Source organism: Carlito syrichta, unplaced genomic scaffold (assembly GCF_000164805.1).
Source record: "Carlito syrichta isolate Samal-C Ts95f unplaced genomic scaffold, Tarsius_syrichta-2.0.1 Scaffold316714, whole genome shotgun sequence".
Lineage (NCBI taxonomy): Eukaryota > Metazoa > Chordata > Mammalia > Primates > Tarsiidae > Carlito > Carlito syrichta.
Window position 1 is genome coordinate 14,437 of NW_007260810.1, and position 11,008 is coordinate 25,444.

At 51.7% G+C, this 11,008-nt stretch overlaps 1 protein-coding gene across 1 annotated transcript in view; it reads right to left on the reverse strand.

Annotated features, from left to right (window-relative positions):
• Positions 1-11,008, reverse strand: part of XDH (xanthine dehydrogenase) — a 70,736-nt gene that overhangs the window by 4,993 nt on the left and 54,735 nt on the right. The window contains exons 25-32 of the mRNA XM_008074639.1: positions 9,274-9,465; positions 8,929-9,074; positions 7,750-7,831; positions 7,123-7,218; positions 6,405-6,533; positions 5,693-5,767; positions 2,117-2,169; positions 145-259 (exon numbers count right to left, since the gene is read on the reverse strand). Coding sequence (XP_008072830.1) covers positions 145-259; positions 2,117-2,169; positions 5,693-5,767; positions 6,405-6,533; positions 7,123-7,218; positions 7,750-7,831; positions 8,929-9,074; positions 9,274-9,465 — 888 coding nt within the window. The remainder of the gene's footprint in view (positions 1-144; positions 260-2,116; positions 2,170-5,692; positions 5,768-6,404; positions 6,534-7,122; positions 7,219-7,749; positions 7,832-8,928; positions 9,075-9,273; positions 9,466-11,008) is intronic.

Below are 11,008 nucleotides of genomic sequence, written 5' to 3' on the forward strand. Positions count from 1 at the left end.
ACTCCAACCCAAAAAAAAAAAAAAAAGTTTGCCTATCGGCCAGGTAAGGCAGTCTTTTCGCATCCAGGAGGTCTGCCTCTCTCAGCTCTTGGTGTTGAGTTGTTTCTCTGTCTTCCTGGCACTACAGCTCTGCAAACCTCTCACCTTGTGATCCCCGGTCAAGCAGTCAATTTCTACTTCCGAGCAAGCCACGCCATAGGTGAAGTAGTGGAAGGCGTTCCCCGAGTTAGTCTCAAAGCTGTAGCCAAGGTTGGGTGTTCTGGAAAGGCAGAGGAGAGGCAGCCCTCGTATGGAGACGGACACGTCCCCGCTCCACGCACACGCGGACAGCTCACCCCACAAAATCTTTAAACCTGAAGTTCTAGTTTTTCCTTAAGCTGTTCTCCAGAAAAAGTCCGTATGTTTTGAACAGTCTGAACCTGCTCAGGAAGCCCAGGTGTTCTGGAGCATTCTGTCTCTTGTCCCCTCTATCTCATCCATAGCCTTTTGGGATCATTCTGGACAGCCTCTACACGGAGATGGGGCGATGGGTCTGTCTGAGCTCACAGAGGTCATGAGAATCACACCTCAAGGATCGAGGAGCTAGAACCCATAGTCCTCTGGGGTCATTCTGGACAGCCTCTACACAGTAGAGATGGGGTGATGGGTCTGTCTGAGCTCACAAAGGTCATGAGAGTCACACCACAAAGGATCGATGAGCTAGAACCCAAGCTCTCCAGAGCTGAGGGTCCCGCTTGGGGGAGCGCTTGTGCTGTTCACCCGAGTTTACCTACTCATAGGGCTCTTTCTCAAGTTGAAAGTCAGTGAGGTCAGCCTCTCACGCAAACCTGCTGCACCTGTAAGCAGCCACTCTCCCCACCCCTGCTTGTCCCTTCAAAAGTTCAACAGATGATTTGAGGAAAATTTGCTGCATGGAAACAAATTCTCCTGATTTTTTTTCTTTTTCAGTTCTTAAGTGCCTTATACAATTCCAATTTTGCATGAGTCCAATATTGCATTTGTATATGTGTTTGTGTGTGTGAATTTGCACACCCAGAGTTTATAGCACACTGCATCTAAGCTGCTCTAGACATGACAAAGAAATAACACAAACTGACATGACCAGAATGTGGATCAAAAAAAAAAATACAGGGCCAAGGGAGCAGACATTCCCCCAGGTGAAATCACTACCTTCCTTGACTTCTGACTTTACCACATTCATTTGGGTTCACCTTTATAAAACCTTAGTTTTATGAACTCCAAAAATGTAACAGAAACTTGTGAGAAAATCTGCATTCATTTGTGTTTGTGTAAACAGCGTTGGAAAACATTTCTTTGCTTAATATATATATTCTGTATGTCCTGTATAAAGTGTTCTATACATGCTATCACACAGAATAGTATTATATGTTACATAGATATGTTCCTACAAGAAAAATGTCCCATGAGATATTTGAAAGCAAATTTCAAGCCATGTTGCAAACCTACTGATCTGTGAAGGAAAAGATCCCAGTTAAGTTTCCAGAGCGGGCAGGAAACATCGTGACTGACAGTGAGTGTGATCATGTCTCTCCAGCCTTAATGACAGATGGGAGCGTCTCCAGCTGTTCGTGCTTGCCCTGAAGTGTCAAGTTGCAGAAGACATACGCTCTCCTCTGAACCTCCCTGTATTCAAAAGGCTCCTCTGCATATTGTAAGGAGACCACGTGCTCTAAATGCCCCCCATAAGTAGATCCCTCATACAAGGAAGTGCATGTGGCCCACCGTGACACAAGCCCACAGCCCGTGGTGCCCCGATTCTGGTGGGAGGATGTGACAGAGGAGGGGCGGGCGACAGGCCCAGCGTTTCACAGGTGGGAAAACAGGTTCAGGGAAACCAGCAACTTCCCCACGTGAACTGGGACACTCAGACCAGACGCCACATGAGGGACCTCCACCACGTAGCCTGTGCCTCTGCAGCCTTGGCACGCTGGGCCACCCTGCATGCCTCTTTGGCCTGGACTTAGTGGGTGTCCCTCAGAGAGACACAGGCTGGCACAGCTGCTCTCCCCCATCCCCAGGCTGGCAGGATCCGTGCTGGAGGGACTGGGGTGAGGTGACAGCACTCCAAGCTGGGCAGGAGTGGGCCCATACTTACTTATAAAAGCCAGTTACAGACAGACTCACGGCATCCTTGTAGGCGGCTATTACCTGGGGAGAGGAGACGGTGTCAGGAACGGGCAGGTGTGGTCTCCAGACACACTGGCCTCCCACTCCACTCTTGGGAACACAGCCTCTTCACCTGGAGGCCCATCAGCTCACATGACGAGTGACCCCTACTCCCAGACCTTGCCTCACACCCTCCCCGTCCAAAGCCCAGAGCTTAGAGCGGCCTCTTAGGTGACCTTCCTGGCCCAAGCTGTCTCCCCAGCCCAGCCAGAATGGTCATTTTAACATACCTCCCTGTGCACGTCACACCCCTACTCTAGAGTAGTCAATGGCTCCCCATCATGTATAGAGTAAATGTCTGGTGTAGCAGACCACGGTCTCCTCTCCAACCCTCGGCAGCACAGCACAGCTGCCCTGTCACACTCAAGAGTTAACTCTCCCAACCCTTCGGTGTTCCCACACCTCCACACCCCCATCTATATGGTTCCTCCCCTGGAACTGTCTTGAGTCTGCTCTTCCCTCAACAACTTCCTCACAATTGCCTCTCCCACCCTCTCTCCTTGGTGAGTCCTCCCTACCCTCTATCTTTTTTTTTTTTGAGTTGGAGTCTCACTGTCGCCCAGACTGGAGTGCAGTGGTCGCTCCCGGCCACCGCAGCCTCGACCTGCTGGGCTCCGGCGATCCTTCCGCCTCAGCCTTCCAAGTAGCTGGAACTACAGGCACACGCTACCATGCTCGGCTCATTTTTTGACTTATTGTAGAGATGAGGTCTCGTCAAGTTGCCCAGGCAAGTCTCGAAACCGCGGGCTCAGGCAATTCTTTTTTTTTTTGAGTAGGAGTCTCACTCGGTCACCCAGGCTGGAGGGTAGTGGCACAATCACGGCTTCTACAGCCTCAGCGTGCTGGGCTCAGGTGATCCTTCCACCTCAGCCTTCCAAGTAGCTGGAACCACAGGTGCAAGCCACCACACCCAGCTGATTTTTTACTTATTGTAGAGACAAGGTCTCACCAAGTTGCCCAGGCTGGTCTTAAACTCCTTGGCTCAAGCAATTCTCCTACCTCAGCCTCCCAAAGTGCTGGCATTACAGGTTTGAGCCACCATGCCCAGCCTATGAAATGAGTTTTCTGATAAAGAATCCTTCACTTGCTGGGTGCTGTGTTTCCCATCATTATAGGGGTCACTTGGAGACCAAGGGTCATGGGGTACTTCCTAGGGTCACTCTCATCTTCACTTGCAATTAGCAGGCTGTCTGTCTCCACCCCTTTTTCTTTTCTTTTTTTTTTTTTTTTTTTTTTGAGTTGGAGTCTCACTCTGTCGCCCAGACTGGAGTGCAGTGGCTGCTCCCGGCCACCGCAGCCTCAACCGGCTGGGCTCTGGCGATCCTTTCGCCTCAGCCTTCCGAGTAGCCGGAATTACAGGTGTGCGCTACCACGCCCGGCCCATTTTTTGATTTATTGTAGAGATGAGGTCTCACCTGCCCAGGCGGGTCTTGAACCCGCGGGTTCAGGCAATCCACTCACCATAGCCTCCCAAAGGCGCGAGATTACAGGCTGAGCCACCGAACCTGGCTTTTTTTTCTTTTTTTGAGTTGGAGTCTCATTCTGTTGCCCAGGCTGGAGTGCAATGGCATGCTCATAGCCAACACAGCCTCAACCTGCTGGGCTCAGGTGATCTTCCGCCTCAGCCCTCCAGGTAGCTGGAGCCACAGGCATGCACCACCATACCCAGCTAATTTTTCTGATTTATTGTAGAGACAAGGTCTCCCAAGTTGCACAGGTTGGTCTCGAACCCCTGGACTCAGGCAATCCTCTCACCTCCACCTCCCAAAGTACTGCGATTACAGGCATGAGCCACTGCGCCTGGCTCTCCCTACTCTCTGTAGTGCTCATTTGATACTTAACAGTGTGCTTTTGCTGACACTTTCCAGTTAATAAAGCCATCCCTTCATTCCAGCCTCTTCAGTACATTTCTGGGTGTCCCCAGACCTAGTACAACGCTGGGCTTTGAGTTCTGCTTGACGTAATCTGTGTCATCATCGTTGTCAGCCACCAAGCAGTCTCCTCTGCACCTCATGACCCCAGCATTCCACACTGAATCTGATTTGGTGCTCACTGCAGTCCTGTGAGCGCTGTCCTGCTAAAGCCCTCATTCAACAGCTGAGAAAAGTGAGGTTTGGAGAAAAAGGATTGGGACTAAGAGCTTTACAAATCATTTAGTATGATGTGTGTATGCATGCATACTTGTGTGTGCATGCATGTGTTGGTGACTGCGGCCCACTTACTGGGTCTACCTGCTCACAAGGAACTCTGGTCCACACAGCTGGGGGCTGGGGACTGGGAACAGAGCTCAGATGTGCACATCAGATGCTAGAAAATCGCTGCCAGTGCTGTGGTTGAAACATGTACACCACCTGCCGGGCCCACTGCTACAGTTCAGACTACCAAGCCCAAGCTTGGTAGCGTGTGGCATCCATGAAGAGGTGCTGTCACGTGAGCACAGGTTGATGAGTGGGCCTGGGGGAAACAGCGTGTCTCCCTGGATCTACCAAGGGGGATTTGGTTCACATGCGGCCACCCTTGATGTGTGACAGTGATGCCCGGTGCTCCCAGGGTGTGACACAAGGCCACTAAGGGTGTCTCTGCTTGTGGAGGAGTGGCTGTCTCCCACCCACAAGACTCCCAGCACCTTCCAGGAGGATCTCCACAGTGTTGGCCTTTGATGCAGAAGTCAAAAAGCTGTGTTCATGCTTATCTGAGTGCTTGTTCTGTCCCTTCTGGAGTCACAGGCATGATGGAAGCTCTTGGGTGACATCTTGTCCATGCCCTCTCACAGAGGGATCTCAGTGGCCTAGGCTCAGTCAGGCATGGTGGCTCCCACCTCTAATCCCAGATCTTTGGGAGGCCGAAACAGGAGGATTGCTTGAGCCCAGGAGTTTGAGACCAGCCTGGGCAACATATCAAGACCTCATCGCTGCAAAAAGTAAAAAAAAAAAAAACCCGGGCATGGTGGTGCACACCTGTTGTCCCAGCTACTTGGAAGGCTGAGGCAAGAGGGTTACCTGAGCCCAGGAGTTTGAGGCTATGGTAAGCTTTGATTGCACCACTGCACTCCAGCCTGGGCAATAGAGTGAGACCTGAGCAATAAAGAAAGAAGAAAGAAAGGTGGGGGGGGGGACAAGAGACAGAAGGTAAGGAAGGGAAGAAGAATAAAAGGAAAGAAAACAGGGACTGTTGAGGCTGCCAGGCAATGGGGTGTGAGAGCAGGATCCAGTGAGTCTAGGTAACCAGAGAGGCAGGCCATAGCCTCTCCATGCAGGGCAAACAGTGCCCAGTTCCTAAAAGGCTGTCAAGATCATAGCTCAAACCCTCTCCTCAAGCAATGGAAATACAGAGAAGGGCCCTGGCAGGCTGAGCGCTGGTGTGCTGTGTGTCCTTGTGAACTCAGAGGCTATCTCAGCTCCCTCCTGCCTGTTGGCCCCCAGGGCTAACTCCTGTTTTTTTCTAGGACAGGGACAGAGACCCTCCCTCTCCCTTACAAAAGCGAATTGGACCAGCTGGGACTCACCCAGTCCTCCCAGGAGCCAGTGGGGTTCTTCTTCTTGAAGGGTTCCAGCCTTTTCAGGATGGTCTGGCAAGCGGCCTAAAGAAGAAATCCCCTATGCACATCAGACAAGTCCATCCTCGGCCTACCACAGCCTGGCCACAACCCGAGGCCTTGGCAGGGCCATCTCCAAGCCGTGCTGCGCCAGGGTGCCACTCACACCATCTTGCCACACTCTCCAGAGTGACCAAGGCCCGGGGTAGGAGCCACAGAGCCACCCATGGGGCCACTCCTGGCCCTTGCCTGGGGAGCACTTCCTGGCCCAGTCCTCGGGCTGGCAGAGGGAAAGATGCGGAAGGGACCCCAAGCAGGAGCCCTCTTCCTTCACATCCCCTACGTAAGTGAGAAGCAACAAGGTACAACCTGGCTGACCCTGTCATCAATTTCAGTTTCAGTCCATGGCCCAGTGACCGGGGCCAACACCAGGGAGTGTGTCTTCCCAGCTACCCCTGCTCTCCCTCCACACCCCTCCCTTGCTGCACGCAGTCTTCCGGCCCTGCTGGAAGTGAACATGTTCAGTCACGTGTCTGCAGAAACAGCATCCTCCTGGACAAGAAAGTCAGAGGGCTGGCCAAGGCCCAAGGCCCTCCAAGGAATCCTTCTGATTCCCACCCAGGACCCTCACCAGGCCCACCACCCAGTCATCCCTCTGCTCTGGGAGCCCACGGGCCCTTACATAGACAGCCTGCCCGTTGATGTCCGTGCTGGCCGACGCGGCCGTCGGAGAGGTGTTGGGCACCGTGTTGGTGCTGGTCTCGCTGATGTAGATCTTGGACATGGGGATTTTTAGAGCTCTGCTGGCCACCTGCACAAGAGAAGACGTCACCCTCCAGGGAAGGGGTCGCCGTGGGCGCGACTGCCTCATCCCAGGATGGCATTCCCGTTCACTGTCACCAGCAAGAACATGATTTCATCGGTTCTAAACCTGTTGATTCTGGACAGTCTCACATCTGGCTGAATTTGAAGCAGCACTTGATGGAATGGATTGGCTGGATAAAAGGTTCACAAGCCTAATGGTGACAAGCAGGGCCTTTTCAAGCTAAGCCTGGCTTTTCGCTTAATCCAATTTGGCCCGGCAGGTGTGCTGCCTGGTCCAGCTCCATTGGCCAAGCTCTGCTGGGAGGCATCTCCTGGGTGTGGGAAATCCATTCCTTTAGACACATGGCTGTCCACCCTACACAGGGGTTGCAGGTCATGAAAGTGGCCTCAGGTCACCTGGCCAATCCTCTCGGCCCAGATGAGGAAACCAAGGACTGGCAAGGGAGAAGACCTGCCCAAGGTGATGCGTGCATGAGTGGAAGAGCTGGGCAGGACACCAGGCCTGCTCTGTGCTCACGTGTCCTTCCGCTTGTTTCTCAGGGCACCCGCCTCACAGAATACACCCCGGTGCTCACCTGGATCATCTTGGTGTGGAGGCCTTGGCCCATCTCGGTGCCCCCGTGGGTCAGCAACACGGAGCCATCTGTGTACACATGGATCAGGGCTCCCGCCTGAGGACAGACATGGCTGCCAGATGTCAACGTCCTAAATCCTCACTGGGCCCAGGATTTGGGGCCCAAGGCTTGGAGCCCAGGAAACAAAAACCAACAGCATTTGGGATACAAACCCTAGACAAAGATCACAGTGGCATAAACCACATGATGTAACCATGGGAGTTTGGGAGTTTATAGAATGCTCCCCTGTCTGTCTCTGTGTCACCAGCCCTCACATAGATTTGTCCTCACCTTATAGATGGAGAAACAGGATGGGAAAGATAGAGCATCTGCCAGTAGTCCTGCAGCCGGGAAAGGTAAGAACTAGAGGCTGACCCAGACCTCTGGGCCTCACTGCCCATGACACTTGGGACAGATAGGAATATGCGAGTTCAACTCTCATTTAAACGGCAAAGAGCCTGGCCATCAGCTCTGTCGCCAGTGACTATGGGATCCCTTACAGTGCTGTGACCAGGGAAACAGGGCCCAAATCAGTGGGGGAAATGGGGCCCTGGTCAGTGGAGGTAGACACTTACATAAAGCAATTACCTGATTCAGAAAAGGGACCGTGAAGCTTATTCCAAACTTGGTAGGAATGATGCACAGTCCTCTCTTTTTCCAACAATTCTCCCTGGAGAAAAAGGAACAGTCTTACGACACCTTCAATTCCATATTTATGTCAGACTGGACATGTGTTTAGTCAACGACTTTGGATCAAATCAAAACAGGACATCCATGGGGCTGCCAACGTGGTCACCTGTCATAGCCGCGCTGTGCCCCAGTAGTGTAGACACAAGTGAGGAAGGTAGAGATTGGAGTCCTGGGTGTTCCCATGCAGCTGCAGCAGAACCCACCCTGGAAGCCTCGACCCTGAAGCACCATCACCCTTCCTTCCTGGATGGAATCATCATACGGGGTCAGAGTCCCCTGCTGGGGTCTCGACTGTCATGGTCTCAGGGAGAGATGGTGACCCACTGGAAGCAGCGATGGCTTCTCCGTGCTTTATGATTGGTTATCTGAGCAGCTCTGTGAGGAAGACGGAGCCAGCATAATCATGCCCACTTTGCAGACGGTGACACTGAGGCCCAGGGAGATGGGGTGACTGCCAAGTTCGCATGGATAGGCTCGAGCCGGAGACAGGCGTGATACTGCAGCGTTCTTTTTTTTGTTTTTGTTTTTTGAGTTGGAGTCTCACTCTGTCGCCCAAGCTGGAGTGCAGTGGCATGCTCAACGTCAACCCGCTGGGCTCTGCAATCCTTCCGCCTCAACCTTCCAAGTAGCCAGAACTACAGGCGTGCGCTACCACACCCAGCTAATTTTTTAATTATTATTTATTGTAGAGATGAGGTCTTGCCAAGTTGCCCGGGCTGGTCTCGAACCCACAGGATCAGGCAATCCACTCACCTCGGCCTCCCAAAGTGCTTGGATGACAGGCTGAGCCACCGAGCCTGGCCTGCAGCATTCTTTGTCCCAGGTCAGTGTTCCCTACTAGCCGGTGTGCCCAGAAGGCATACAGATGTGTCAAGATGAGCCACAGCTGCTGGGCTGTGACACCAAGCATAGGCCAGGAGGCCATGATCTTACGGAGATGCCTTCTAAGTGAGTTGGCAACCTCAGTCCCCTACCAGCTATCTGTTCTGTTACTAGCTTCTTATTTCAGGTCATCAGAAAGAGAGTAGAGTCTGAAACCCCCGGGCGCACCAGAACCTCAGCCGCCCCGTCGCTCACTTGTTGAACTTGTCAACTTCACTCCTCCGGGTGTGATACTGAGAGCTGGCCAGACACTCGTCCCAGCACCGTGGCACAGTGAACCCCTCCAGCTTCTGGTTGAAGTGCGTCAGGTCTCCTTCTTTGTACAGGTTTTTCCTCCGCACCTTCCCAAGGAGAGAGACACTGAAGCCTGGTGGGTGGCAAGAGCCTTGGCGGGGGTACAGCCTAAAACCAAGCTTCCAGCCCCCTCAGCAGCCCCCGCCCATCTTCTGAGCCCATGGGAGATGCCCAGGAGACAAAGCCACCCTTCTGCCCAGTCGACGGACGGGCCCAGCTGACTTGTGCCACCAGATCCTGGCTCACCTCTTCCGCCGGCAGCCCGCAGGTCACTGCAACTTCGCTCATCCAGTGCTCGGCGATGAGCATCCCCTGGGGCCCCCCAAAGCCCCGGAAGGCCGTGTTGGAGGGCAGGTGGGTCTTGCACTGTCGTCCGGTGCCCCGGAGGTTGGGAATGCTGTAGCAGTTGTCCATGTGGAACAGGGCGCGCTCCATGATCTGAAGCACAGGAAGCCCCCAGGAGAGAACAGTCACTGATTTCTTCAATTCCTCCAAACAGGGGCTCTGGGGGCTACCTCCAAGGCCACCGCCAGAGCTCCGCTCAGGCCCAAGTCATTCCTCGCCCAGGATGCCCTCGATATGCCTAATCCTCGCCTGCAGGCAAGCCCTGCCCAGACCCTCTAGCTGGGCCGATTGCTTGCCTCTTTCTAAACAACAGCTGATTTTCTCAATTCATTTTTATTCCTATTAAAGTTGTACCGCAAAGGCTTTCAAGAGTCAAATACTACTGTAAGTTGTGTTAGGAAAAACACAGGTCATCTCCACGATCCGGAAGAATCACTTACAAGGCTCACAGCTGATGCTTTGTCAGCTGTTAACTTCCATGGCTCTAGGTAATGTGGCCATATTGCTCTGTCTTGATTTTTAGCTTTAGCCTTTTTCTCATCCCTGCCTGGCACCCTTCTCCCCCACCCCCACACACACCAGCTTCCTGTCTCCCAATACAGTTGTATTTTGAGCTGATCAATTGTCAGTTTAATATCATAGCTGCATAAACATTACTCACAGCAGAACTCTGAAGCTACGCTATGATTGCTTCTCTCTTTCTTGTAATATCTGTTTTTATCGCAGAGTTTAAAATTGTGATTATTTTTTGGTTTGCTTCATTTTCTGTGCAATTATTACTAAGTCAATTCCAAGTTTTCCCCAGTTTTAAAAACCTTGTCCCAGTTGCTGCGAAGTTCATGATTTTGTTCTTTATTGTACCCCACAATTTTAAGTAAAAATTAAAAGGAAAAAACAAATAAATAAATAAAAACCTTGTCCCAGTGTGGTCTTTTTCTTCCTTCTCAGCCCTGCTCACAGTGTGTTCAAGCACATTCGATTTTCTATTAATTCCATCTTTTTGAAGAAATTCCAGAGCCATCTAGCCTACTCCACTTTAAGCTGATTGCCCATGAGGCCTCCTGTTCAGCCATTACCTGTTCAGATTTACTGTCCCCTCTCTCCATGCTGGGTCTCCTGTTCCTGGGTCCCAGGTCCTTCCCTCTTTTAGTTTTACCCCCTCATTTTGTTGGAGCATATCCTTCGATATCTTCTCAAGAAAGGATTCACAAAGAGGAACATCTTTGACACTCGGTATATCTGTTACGTCTTTCTCCTATTGTCGCCCTTAATTGATGATTTGGCTGTATGTAGAATCTTAGGTTGGAAGCAAGCTTTCCAGCTTCCCTAAGCATGTTGAAGGTGTTAACTAGTACATTCTAACTATTGTGAAGTCTAGTCAATGGAAAGAATTTTGTTTTTTTCTTTCCTGAAAAATGTAACATCTCTTTGTCCCAGGTTTTTTACAATTCACAGTGCTACAACTTAGCATAGGTCTGTTTTTGTTTTCCTTCATTGTGCTGGTTATTGAATGAGCTCTTTTAATCCCAAAATGTATATGCATCAGTTTGGAGAATTTTTTTTTTTTGAGTTGGAGTCTCACTCTGTCGCCCAGACTGGAGTACAGTGGCCACTCCTGGCCACCGCAGCCTCGACC